The 14,042-nt window shown below is 38.4% G+C and overlaps 1 protein-coding gene across 1 annotated transcript in view; it reads right to left on the reverse strand.

Moving 5' to 3' along the window:
* The window catches only part of sema4f (sema domain, immunoglobulin domain (Ig), transmembrane domain (TM) and short cytoplasmic domain, (semaphorin) 4F), a 51,411-nt gene that overhangs the window by 6,208 nt on the left and 31,161 nt on the right, over window positions 1-14,042 (reverse strand). The window contains exons 2-3 of the mRNA XM_041986125.1: window positions 3,079-3,224; window positions 2,321-2,380 (exon numbers count right to left, since the gene is read on the reverse strand). Coding sequence (XP_041842059.1) covers window positions 2,321-2,380; window positions 3,079-3,224 — 206 coding nt within the window. The remainder of the gene's footprint in view (window positions 1-2,320; window positions 2,381-3,078; window positions 3,225-14,042) is intronic.

The following is a 14,042-nucleotide window of genomic DNA, read 5'->3' on the forward strand; positions in this document are numbered from 1 at the left end:
GCAACAAGACATGATGCTTCTTTGCTCATGAACTAACACTGTGGTTTAGGAAAGAGGTTAAAGTAGCTTCTGACATCAGCTGGGGTGTCAATGATTCTGACTGGAAATCAGAGACCCCCACGGTTTCAAATGACATTTGAGATTCCCACTGCTACCTAACAAAGACCACCCTTACTCACACACGCTCACACACAAGACCAATCATCTTCATGCATAAATAATACGTGCATTTCTTTGCATTGCTGGTCTTATAAAGACACAACACTGCTGGTACAGTTTTTGTCAATGCAGGTTTTTTTTTCTTTTCACTGACATCTCTGTTTCGGAAAAATAAAATACCCCCCCCTTCTTCTACCATGGTTACCGTTAAAGCATTTCCATCAAGCTTGTATGTGCGTAGCATTGCCTGCCCCTCTGTTTAAGCTCCAGGCCTGAGTCATTGCTTCCCCAAAGACCTGATCCTCTCTGGTGCACAGATCATGTCATCGCAATCCACCCTCCCTGCCAGATCCAGTGTTGGCACAACACTTGAGAAAGGCAGAGTCTGTGCTCAGGTAGGTAACAATGGGAACAGCTCTGGATTCATCGCTTCATCTGCACAAAATAACCTTGTTTTTACAAATGACCCTGCTTCACAACCTGGCAATGAGGTGGTTTAAATTGCTATATGTCATTATTTATGATTCATCTTAAATGTATTATATTTATAATTATAACTGGGTATAACTATTCTTTTTGTGTTAAAAGCTGTTATAACATCAATTTAAAATTCCTACAACTAAAACATCTAAAAGTTTTTCATGCTGATCCATCAGTTCCACAGTTCAGACTTTATTAGGTGAAAACTCAAACAAGAGTCTATTAAATTCATCATTATTTTAACCCTGTTTTAGTAACGTACTGTACGTAGTAGTGAGGTAACCCTTAACGTTCTATATAGGGAGCTTGGGAATACCATATTAATAATGATATTTATGAGTGAATACCTTCAATAAATTCTTCTAAAGGAGTGTAAAAAGTGAAAAAGAAACTACAAAATGCTCTTAACTGATCACCTACACACAATCACACACACTCAGGTAGTCTTTTGTTGAGTCTATTGTCTTTTTGGTCTAATCTTAATTTGTCTCTTTCCCTTCCTGTTTTCTACCCTTTCTGCCCTCAGTCCTTCTTCCCATTCTGACTCACGTGTAATCTTTTGATCAATGTTTTCGCAGAAAAAAACCCTCCTCTTTCCTGCCTTTATCAGTCCCTGCCTTCTTATGGTATAAAAAAAGAATAAAAAGCTGATGATGAGTGTATAAAATAGTTCAAAATCAACTGCACTTTCCTTTTGATAAACTGCTGATCTTCCACTGGTTTTGTGGATTTCGATTTAAGCTGATATTTCTGGACTGAGGCACTTTTGAGCATAAAAAGGTCATTTGAGGAAACAGAATGATTTTTTTTTAAACCTTTGTAGTTAAACCAAAAAATCGCTGAAACATGTCTCAACAGGCTGTGTGTACCGTTAGTTTACTGTGAGCAGTATGACTGTATGGTACGCTCTAATTAATCAGTTTCTATAGACACTTACTGGACATCTGTGACTTCCCATACACTCTCAATCTTAGTGTTTATGTGTCTTTGCACATTCACACACAAAAACCTAATGAGGCCTTGGCCTCAATCCCAGAACTTCCAATCTGGTGGCCAAAAGCCTAGAGTTGTTCATTCTACAGCTTCATTCTATGCAATAGCAAAACAAACATGTTCGAATTTAAATAATATTTTAAAAATGCTAGAGGCTGATGATTTTCCTCAGTAAAGCAGCAGCACTAATAGCTGCTGGAGGGGCACAGTGACAGGTTTTGAAAAAGTTATACTGGCCTTTGGTAACACAAGAGAGGCTCATTTTAAAAGCCAATTCATCATTAAACTGGATTTGGCCAGGAATTGGTGACTCACACTTGAATACAAGGTTTTACATCCAAAATTGAGACAGAAAAAACCAAAACTAACCAACAGTGCACAGCTGTGGCACATCATATGACTCATGTCAAGTGTCATTACTAGCACCAACAGGAAACAACATGACACCATACCTTTCATTCGGTACTAAAGAGATAACCCAGGTAGGCCACCAGTTTACGTTAGCAGGTGGCATAATTATACTATTTAGTGGGATTTAACATGAACCCTCAACTTTAATACACACAATTACTTTTACATTGGTATAATTACCTGTATAATACAGTAAAATGTTTACCATAAGAGTTTAAACCCATTAAAAAAACACTTTAAACTTATGTTGATTTAAAAACCTGCACAAGAGTCTCACCTCTGTTTGTCCTTTTCCCACACAAGACTTCCTCTTATCCTCTGGCACATCCCAAATAATCTGGAAGAAGAAGTAAGAGATGGAGTAAGAAGCTGATTGAAGGCAATCAGTAGCTGATTGGTAATCAATGTTAGACTTATCACTGGTCCTTCTTCTTGGAACATGTTTTTTTAGATATGACATGAAGTGCCTTAACAAAGTTCATCAATCCATATATTCTTTTTGCACAAGCTATATTCCATGTTTCCTCATTATCTTTAGCAAATAGACAGAAAAGCTCTTTTTGGGAAGCAGTTGCTTCCTGCTGACAGCCTCGCCACATGCACCACTGTTGCTTGGTGTTCTGATAATGGACTCATCATCAGTAAATTTTAAATAAGTCTTTTGTCACTTAAGGTTACTATGGATTCATTTGGGACCCAACGCATTTGAAGGGATCTCTGTAGGTCCACCACTTCTAAAGAAGGTAAACATCACATTTCCACATTATCTGTGAATTAATGAGGTCTTTAGATACGGTTTTATAAGCCTTTACATTCAGACTCATCTGACTCATTTATCACCTAAAGAGCCTCCACAGTGGTTCACACACTTATGCCACACATAGACATGCAATATAAGATTGTTTCCCTAAATATAAAAATCTATTATCTCATATCAAATTTTTGAAGAACACAAAATTCTAAGGTTTGCACAAACTTTTAAGCTCTATTATACAATGTTGTTTCATGGACATTCACTTGTTCAACTATCAGCACCTTTTTTGGTTGTTGGTTCAAGTTGTTTGTGTCCACGGCCAGTATGGCATCCTTGCCGCCCAAAAATAGCATGCCTGATGAGCGGTTCAGTAGGAAGGTGCTAAAGTTGGTCGTACTCTTTAACATCTCTGGACCCAGAGTGATGTCTGTGGGGCGAGAGAGAGAGAGAGAGAGAGGATGAGACAAAAAAAAAATAGGATCTAAAAAGGAGCCAATAAGATTTCCTCAGTTAGTTGCAAAGAAAGAAAGAAAATGTAAATAAATAAACTGTTAACTCCCTTTTTCATAACTTTAACTGTGAAAGCAAATGACTGACTGGGAGATTTCAATCAACCACCACATTTCCAACAAGCGGTCTAAAGAGATGAAGAGATGAGGGATTGAGAGCTGACACTTATAGAAGAGATAAGAGTAAACCGTTCATCCTGCCCTTTAACATAACCAGCGTCACAGATAAAACCCTTTAGCCGAGTTTAACAACCTTTTTCACTTTACTTTAGTGTCTTTTTTCTTTCCCTTACAGTCATATACACTGATATTTTTTCTGACAGTGTTTTTAAACATCCTTCTGGGCTGGTTGCACCTATCTGTAAAATTGCATCTTTTTTCAGACGAAAATCCACTCCTGAGGAAAATAAAACAGTCTAAATAATTTATTATTGTAATGCATAATATATCGTGGAATCATCTTTTACATAATACATGGTGTGTAAAATCAGCTATATTTGTCTATTCCTCTAAAAAGTATCACACGAACCAAATCCCCGAAGCTTTTGAATTGCGTTCCAGCTCTTGTTTGCTTTCTCACTCAGTCGCTCTCCCTCCTACTCCTTCCTACATAGAACAAAGCATTGTATGCATGAGAGTGTGTGCTCATATCACAGCTGCTGAGAGAAACGAGGACAGCTGTGTGCTGGACATCTCTGGAGTACCGGTAGGAGACTGTGTTTGCACCTGTATGTGAAGGAGTGAGAAAGGTATAGTTGTGTTTTCAAAGTGCTACAGTGTTGACCTTTTTAGGCTTTCATGGAAAAAAGAGCTGGACATGCTGGGTGGCAGAACAAAACATTAAAAGAAGGAGGAGCCAGTGATTGGTTTTTACACCCTGTTAAGCATACACAAAACCTCAGCTTGCACTGAAATGATGCCAACAGGTACCACAGGTGATAGACAGGGCTAATTAAATCCTAATGTTAATCAGTCAAGCATGTGATGCTAATTCAACCTTTAACAGACCAACAAACCAGAGGCCTGTACTATGAAGCTGGAATTCCTTCAATCAAGTAACTTTGGAGTTAACCGAGTGGTTTTCTGTACTACGACGCTGGTTAACTTCTTAACACCATGACAACTTACGCTAAATGGCTAACCTGCTCCTTTTCTGGACAAAAGATCAACTAGTTTAAATGCACCACCTCCTGACCAACCAGGTCTCTCAGAAAGTGGCTCATTCTGTCAAACTTGGTGGGCAGATCATGAGAGAGGCTTAGGATAGAAAGCCTTGAACATACTTGTTCTAGGCTTGATCCTAAGTACGTTTAGCTTGTTTAGGGTTGCATGGTCACACATGGCATAACTGCAGAACAATGAATTTACTGAACCACGACTACTCATGCCTTCACGGTGAAGAATTAACATTACAACACAAATGCACTAGCACGCAGTTGCTGAGCCTCTAAAGAACTTCTTGGAAATTAGAAGCACTCAGAGAGCGCAGACATCCGCAGACCAAACCCTGGGTTGAATTACCAAATTGGTAACAAGCTTCATAGTACATTTTTTTATCCTGAATGTCTAGGTAAGTCAACCCAGCTGACAAACAGATACTGTATTCTAATCATGCTTCTTAATACAGGCCTCAGAACAAATACTACAGATTAGTCACTAAACTTGCACAATTAATGAATCATGATTGATGGCAGCAATGAGGTGTAGACCCATGTTTGCGCACAGCAAACACGTGGACTCACAATTACAAGATGTTGTGTTAATCATCATGTTTACACACATGAAAGAAACATTTTATGAGCATCTCAACAATATTTTCTTACAACTAAAGACAACCTATTAAAATATAATGTTACAACCATAAATGAGCTTTAAAAGGCTGATCTGTGGATTTATGACAAAAAGTCAAAAGAAGCATTATAATATGTTGTATCAGCTTTCAAGTGTGTCAGCTGAGTCTGCTGAAATGTAATCAGCTGTCTGGGGAAAAATTATAAGTACGCTTTGGGGGAGATGATAGCATATGAGTGCTGTTTTGCAAAAAGCTGTTCTGCCGTCTACTGATCAGAAACCAATTATTACCACATACATGTATAAGTAAAAAAGGATTTCCATTAACCTGTTCTCTCTGTCTATGTGAATCTTCACCAGATGCTCCAGCTTGCTCCAAAAGTACAAAGACATGATTGTTTGGTTAATAGATGATTCTAAATTGACTGTGGGAGCAGGTGTAAGTGTTTGTAGTTGTTACTCTTTGTTTGTGGTGGACTGGTGACCTTTCCAGGGTCTCCCTTGCCTCTCACCTGGTGGCAGCTGGGATGGGCTCCAGTCCCCTGCTGCACCCCATAATTTGTTAAAGCAGGTATGGAAACAAATGGATGGCTGCAAAGTGTTTATAATAATGAACCCCCTTTAAAAAAAGAATTATGTTGCATTTTTTTAATTATTTCCATAAAATTTTACACACTGAACCTTTAACTTACAAAATTGAACTGTTTTTAAATTTTCAGACCTAAAATGAAGCTCATCATGTCATTATTAGACAAAAGGAGAAGCAGCATTCCTTTGGGAATTTCTTACTGCATTAATAATGTGGGAAATTCAGAAGAGGGATAAGGACACACCCTGTATTATTCTGCAGGTACAGCTGAGAATGTGACATTATGCCACAATTATAGAGAATGGTATTCAATAGCAGGAGAGACAGCACAAAATGTTGATTTGATCTCCTTTGACAGGCAGCTGGCAGTAAGAGCTAAGACTTAATATTTTCTAAAAAATAAATTGCACAAAAAATTAAATTCCTGAAGGAAATCCTTTTGAAGATTCCAAATGGAGTGAGAGGAACATGACCCCCAATTTAGCAGCTGCTGACTAAAATATTCAAACTGGCACAATCATCCTCTGTTTCTGTTGCTATGGATGGGACTCAAAGCACCACATCAGAATATTCTGATTAACAGCACTCTGCACTGACATGGTTTTCCACTTAAAGCCTGTCTGCGTGTCCGCCTGTGTTTTTCTGTAGTTAAAAAAAGAAAAAAAAAAAGATCCCAACATGCTGACATCTGCCTATAACCCAATCACAGACATTTTCTCTCCTCTTGTCTACATCCAGACTTCCTCATCCAGTCAGTCTGTGTCTGTTCCCTGCAACATTTCACATGAATGTCATTTCTCATTCACCAAGTAGCCATCTGTTCGGCTAAAGGCCTTCAGGCAAGTGAATAGGAAGAGTGGCTCTTGCTGCAGTTTTTGCACTTCCTGGAAAACAGGCAATGTGAGGGCGGAGCCATGGAGCAATATCATAAAAGTCTCTCTAACACGTTACAGTGGCCGACATTATCTGAGGGACTGTAAAGTGTGTTCATGCTGCCCTTGATTGAAAGTTTTCTAAGCATGCTGTCCTTCATTAACTTTGAGACCTCAAGCTACTGAAATAAACACTTTCCTCCTCAATCTGTCAATCAAATCCGACTTCAAAAGAATGCAGAAGGAAATGAAAAAACATGGCAATAAAAACATGAGACCACTCAGTCTCATCCTTTCTGCCCTCAGTTTGTCCTTTTCGTCACTTCCTTCATCTGTTGTTCATCCATCTTTTCAAGACGCCACTTCTTCAGTCTCAGTTCTTGCTGGACTAATACACACATGCATGCACACATGTGCAGCAAAGTAGACGTGAGTGTTAGTGACACAGGCCAAAGGCAAGATCTGGAGCTGTGTCCTTGTGAACTGGTCCTCACTGGCTGTGTAGGACACACACACATGCATACGATGCCACCACCTGCTGTGCACACTAATGTAGAGAGATGCGTCCTAGAGCTCCACCATCTGCCACTGTTACACACACTCATGCACATACACACCTCTAAACCATCATAAAAAAGGTAAGCTATTAAAGAAAGATACAACACAAAATATGATTGATCAGGACATTTGCAGCTGTTTGTTTATTAGAAGAGCTGTGTGAATAAATTAGACTTGACATGTCACAAATGAAGAGAGAGTACTCTACAGGTTGGGTAGAAGCATCAAATCTTCCCTTCTGTCTGTGCATCGTTACTTCCCATCAACATGTGCACATGTGTTATGTGTGTAAATGCAGCTGTGCATGTGTGCAGTGAGTGATCCATGTAACAGCACACCAGGGATTTATTTATAGGCTATAACCTTTAAAATCTACACATTGCACTATGGAGAAAAGAAGATTAGCACACCAAGAGGTGAACAGATTGCCTCCCATTTATATCCAATGTACAATGTGTTCATATCAACTGTAGCAGCTTAGTCAGAATATGAAGCACAGCACTATATATATGAAGCACTATATTCCCTGTAGGCTTTCCCTCCCCTCCCTCGATCAATAAATGGTAAAATCATCACAGCGGTTATTAACAAAGGTGCTGAAAGGCTCAAACAATAAACCACATGAAGGTTTTACCTGGAAATATCAAAGTGAACATTATATTTTTAATGATATGTTTTATTAATATGTTCAGAAATCCTGATGACCTTAAATGTGCTGAAAAAATCTCACCCCAAGTAAAAAGTGACTGGTGTGAGTATAAATGAATAAGTAGTCCTAAAATACAAAATTCTCTCCCCTGCCATGAATCATTCATTTATTATACATTAAACATGACAGAGAGGCTTCCAGGGAGGGATACCAGCAGAGCCTGTGTGTGGCTGTATGTGTGTGTGTGTGTGTGTGTGTGCATGTTGGTGGTGATGGGGGATGTCCATTAAGGGTTTAATAAACTGAATTTTGCTATGGTGGACCAACCTTAGTCTCTGACTGCAGGGCATAGTGGGACTGAAACAAGTAGGAAGTGATAAATTATACACCTCCTTCCTTGGTCTGCCAATCAAAACTGACGGGATGGAGCGAAGAGATGCAGAGAGGTGCACATGTTCCTGCCCCCACAGTCTCTTAGCACACACACAGCCACCACAGTGAGACAGGACCCAGCTGCAAGAACTCACCGCAATCCCACACTGTGTAGAGACACACATTTATAGGGCTATCATCCACTCAGGGCCATTTTAAATTTTCCAGCTGCGGTTTCCTCTGAATTGTTCCACAGCAGACGAGGGCAGGCCTACTTCACAGGTTAACAGAATACACCAGCGTTTGGCAGACTGTCAGACGGCAAAACCATTAGCAGCTGACCTGCTTCATGAAAACACTTCAGCCTGCATTACTGTGCATCGAATAACAGACAGCTTCTGTTAACCAAAAGTGGAAAACTCTCATTTAAATACAGCATTAGCTTTTGGGCTTTAGAAAAAAGAAGTGAAGAAATTTAGTATTCCAGATAAAATGGTCTCATCATGAAAATATCTGACCACATTTCATATTATTTCTATCATTACTGAAAGTGTATAAAGGATTAATCGTTAGATTTTAGGATAAAACACATTTTACTTTAAGGAAACTATCATGATTCTGCCAATCTCCTCTTTGGAAATATCATAACTTACTTTTGTCTCTTAAACTTTCAGTGAATCCACAAGAGCTCCGACAGCAGTGGGTATGATCAGCTATTTTTTCTTGACATATCTTGTCAATAAATAGATAAATAAATGTGCACTATGGTTATCTTTCACTAGCACAAGACACAAATGTAGATGTTCCCTGTGCCTGAATGCAGTTGCTTTAATAGATGGAGTCATTACTGATTTTATGTCTGAAAAGGGCTTAAGTAGCAGATAAAGGCTTAATCAGTCCCCTCTCTAACAGTTCATGGACTTAAGTGAATCTTGTGCCAATAATGTTTGCAGAAACACTGTATATATGTTTTTTGGAGTTTTTATTTATTGTTTGTTGTAACTTTTTGAGCCAGAATTGTCTTGGAGCCAGCCCCTGGGGGCAGTCACCCCACAGTGTAAACAAATAAATCTGTCTAAAGCTTTCCTATAACTAAAAATGAAGGTTGAGAACAAAACAATTATAGTCTGTTTAATCTGCACAAGCATAAAGGCTTTTTATATACTTGCTGATTTTGAATATAATTCACAACTAGACAAATACAGTGGCTGGTACAGTGTCTAGACAATAAAAATAGTAACCAAGATTGTGTTTGTGTGTGTGTATGCTTTTGTTTAACCACTTGTTATTGTTCCCAAGTGGCTCATTTTCTTTTCTTTGACTGATGACTGAAGTCAGCTGTTCAGGCACATCCTGCCTCTAGAGTTGTTTCTACATTGTTAGAGTTAGAGAGAGGGATGTACACAGTCGTACAAATTCAGTTTCAGCATTGGCAAAGAAAGTGTTAACAAATAAAATTGAAAATGTGGCTGATGTCTTCCTCCCCTCCATGCTTTTTTCTGGTTTTGCATTGACTAAACATCAGTTTAAACTGTTGTATGTGTGACAGAAGATTAAAAGACAGCAAGTGAGAGAGACACACAGTCCTCCTCTTGTAGTAGTCATGGTCAGTTTTAGACCTTGTTTCATACAATAATCTGTTTCTCAAGGGCATCAAAGCATCAACGCTGTATGATCTGTCTTTTATTTGGCTCTTGTTAGCATCAGTCACTACATATCAAGGCAGCTGAAAGCCACAACAATAGAATCCTTAAACCGTTGTGACACAATTATTCTATGAAATTAGAATTTAATTGAATTTACTGCTGCGGTTTGGTCCACCCAAAGAGATCAAACTTTTATTAGATGAATGCTTTTTTCTTGTAAAAGAGTAATCACGCTTCAGTATTTAAAAATGTGTGGCAGCACTAATGTCTCAACTGACATAAAAACTACATGGTGTAATATACCAAATATATGACAGTGATCTTAACTGCTCGGTGAAAGCGTTGCAGCAAGGTCTTCCTCTGGCAGCTTGCTTTCTTTTCAGAAAGACAAATTAGAGCCACAGTAAAGCGTTTAGCCACGTTACAGTGTGTCTGCAAATTTCATCATGTCACTTGTGAAAGCCTTGAGACTTTTAATTCCAACTATAACAAAATATAACCAAAAGAAATAAACATGTCAATGAAAAAAACTATCAGAAAGCAGAACACTGAGAAACCACAAACCTTTAAAATGAATGTGGCTCAGCTTTTAAATGAGGGTCTTTTCTAAACCATTTATTATTTGAAAACCAGCCCTATGTTAATTAATCGTTTATTGATGCTATAAAGACCATATAAGCTTCATTTTGTGAGGTTGGAAGAGTTCCCCTTGGCAGCAGTTTATAAAGGATGCAATAACACATTTTGGTAATTCATTAATAGGAGATTTTTGCAATGTGCTCTTTACTCTGTAAATGCTAATTAGGTGTATACATTTTGGACTGGAATCATCTTTTCCATGGATTGAAAAGCTAAAGAGAAAAAGAGGCAAAGCTATGTGTAGTGTAGAGGAGGGAAAACACAATGAAAAAAAGGGGAGTCAAATGTTGAATACTCCTAAATACTCTTATTAAAAAGCTGAAACCCATTTTAAAAATTAATGAAATAATGGTTTACGTAAAAAATAATAAAAAGATACAATCAACTAATATTCTCATTTCTAAAATATTCAGAATCTGTAATTGAGCAAAAACTGCTCTAAAACCTAAAAATATTTGATACAAGATTAAAAAAAACAGGAGGCTGAAAAGTCCATTTTTATTGCACATGTATGTTTTATGCTTTTTTTTATCTTGCTGGATCAGAGCAGCAGCGATGACGGGTGTATGCAGTGTATGTGCCCACTTTTCCCAGAGCATCAGTAAAATATCCACCTATGATACATGAGCAAATTTACCGCTTTTAGTTTTCAGCAGTACAGAAACAATAAGCATGTCTGACCAGAAGGTGAACTCTCATAAATCTTTGCTACAAGTACCAAACTTGAGTGTTGCTCACTTCCACTCTGAGTTTTCTCTTCTTCACGCAGAGGTGAAGACATCAAAAAAGCCAAATGACCCTAACACCCTGTAATAACTTTAAGGTTCTGCTTTAGTGGGAACAGCAACTCACACACATAGTTAAAGTCCTGGGGGGAGTGAGGAATTACCACCTATATGGTTGCAGTGGGAGAGTGGATCAAAAGGAAATGCAGGAGAGTAGCTGAAACAAAGAAAGGGATGTAGAGATCAAGAGGAGGAAGACAAGGCTTGTGTATTTTCTTATTTAACACTGATAATCTTCCTCAATTTTTTAAATATTTAATTTTTATTTAGCATTTTGTTGTTTTTATTTATTTTGTTTTCTTTTGTTCTGGGTGGGGTAAGGTGCACATTTGTGTTTTTATTTTTATAAATTTAAATGGTTTCCCATCCATCTTCCCATTTCCAGCACTAAACCACCTCTTCTACTTCCTCAATTTCCCAGTGTCTCCCACCCCCATCCTCTCTCCCTCTGCCCATGGATGATAAGAGGTAGCACTACTAATCAGGCTTGCCCTAAATTCGTCCATGCCCTGCAGGATTAGTGTGTGTGTGGCTGTGTGTGTGTGAGAGAGTGAGTGTGTTGGTTTTAAAGCTGGCAACATTCACCAGTCTACACATGGAAAGAGTGTGCATGAAGCCCAGTGTGTATGAAGAACTCAATTTCTGTATGAATGAGTCACAGAGTCAACACAATTGTGCTATTTTTATCTTACAGTAAGTAAAACTGAAGTGCTAGATAATGAAGCCACTGCGTTGCATAATTATTGTCCCAGCATATATTTCAGAAATATTAAGCCTTTTAAAAATAATCTTGTAATGCACATGTGTGAAGAGACAGATAATATCATATAGGTATTTACAATACCCAGTCTACTGATCTCTTCCAGCTATTCAGTGCCTTAATGCAAATACTTAATAATTCCCTGTTATGATTCTTCCTCCTTTAAACTCTACGTTCAGCAATATCTATGGATATATATATATATATATATATATATATATATATATATTCTATTTGAGACCACAAGGAAAATAGCCACTACTTTCATGTCCGTGCTGGTGCACATAGTGTAGTTATTGACAATGCATTTAACCTCACTTACATGAACTGCAGTTTTCCATGGAGCACATACATTTAAATCCTTCCATACCCCTGTGTATTTAAATGTTGAGGTTGGATCACAAGGCGTGTACAAGGCCTTCCCTCCAAAGATGTAATGAAAATCTGACTAGCACATGTACAAAATCATAACATGTAAAAAGTGAACCGAACCCTGATGCTACACACTGAGGTACACTCGCTGTCAGGTGGAGAAATGCTTCTGTTTGTTTTTATAAAATTGCCAGAAATTAAATAATACTGGAAAGAGTGCATCTACAATTTAATGCTACTTTTCTACAGTTGGACAAAGCAAAGACTCTCTTTTATAAACAAATAATCACACACCAACAGCAACCCTAATTTTCTGAACCAATCAATGTGTTTCAAGACGAATTAAAGTCAAGTTTTACTGATGCTGATGTGTATACTTAGAAAAGTAATCATAACTACCCAACCTCTGATTCCGTGTCAAAGAAACATTTTCAGAGCTCATACAAAAGGTTTTAGAAGCCCGAAAGTCAAGGTGTTTTATCCAGACTGGTAAAACCCACAGATTTAGGTGATTCCACCATTCAGCAGTACACACCTGCCAAAGACAGGCTTCAGCAGATTGTAATAAAAACAAAAGCCAATAATAGGCTGTCATAAACATCACAGCTAGCGTCTCATCCCTGAACAGAAGCGTGTGAGCTGAAGGAAACTGTTGGTGCTTTATGGAAAGAGAAGTGTGACAGATTGTTCTGGGGGGGGGTACCAATTCAGTTTTGGAGATGTTTATTTTAATGTGCATGTGCACACATGCAAAAGGGATGTGGGTGCAGCTTTTGTTGTGGATAAAAATGAGAGGGGTAAGAGACTTCCAGGAAGAAAAGGTTGGGAATTACTATAATAGAACATCACTTTTCAAACAAAGACACACACTCACCTGCTTCTCTGTGTTTAAGTTCTGGCTGCTGGATTCAGACTAAACAAGTGGAAAATCTGCGTCTTTAAAGCCAAACAGAACAGGCGCAGACATATCTGTTACAATAGAAGAGTTGTCCTCACTGTCCACAGTTTGAAATAAAACAGCTTGTTATGTAAAGTCACAGCTTAGCTTCAGTTTTTTTTCTTCTTTATCAGACTAGGGCAATCTGTATGTCACCAAACCTTGACTTGCAGAGGTTTGGCGACCAGTGTATGAGTTGTGTTGTTTCCTTTCTGTCAATAATACCATTCTGTACAGACTATATTCGTACAAGGATCAATCATGCATTTGTGTGTTTAAATTCCCGAAGGTGAGGAACCATCTGAGAATTATTTAGTTTCTCTGCTTGCAGCAAGTTGCATCAAAACTGAGAATTTTAAATATGAGAGAATAATATAATCTGTTATTGGACAAACACACAGCTTGTGTTAGGAGCTCAGATGAGAAAATTACAGATGTTTTCTCTCTTGCTACACAGTAAACAAGAGCAGACTGACAAAAAAAAGCATGAAAACGAGGTATCCAGGCAAAAAGCTGGTACTCTCTCTCTCTCACACACACACACACACACAGGAAAGCACCCATGTGCTAAGGTTTATTTGGCAGGTAAACAGCACACAGGCTGCACACATCATGCACACATCATGTCTGGTTTGTTTGCAGTACCACAGAAGGTTGCACGCATGTGTGTTTGCACAATTCATGCAAAAGCCTTCATCTGCTTCTTCTAGCCTTAAGTCTGCTGTGTTTTTGTGCAGCGTGCACACAGCCACACAAAGACCCCACA

Source organism: Melanotaenia boesemani, chromosome 5, assembly GCF_017639745.1.
Source record: "Melanotaenia boesemani isolate fMelBoe1 chromosome 5, fMelBoe1.pri, whole genome shotgun sequence".
Taxonomy (NCBI): domain Eukaryota; kingdom Metazoa; phylum Chordata; class Actinopteri; order Atheriniformes; family Melanotaeniidae; genus Melanotaenia; species Melanotaenia boesemani.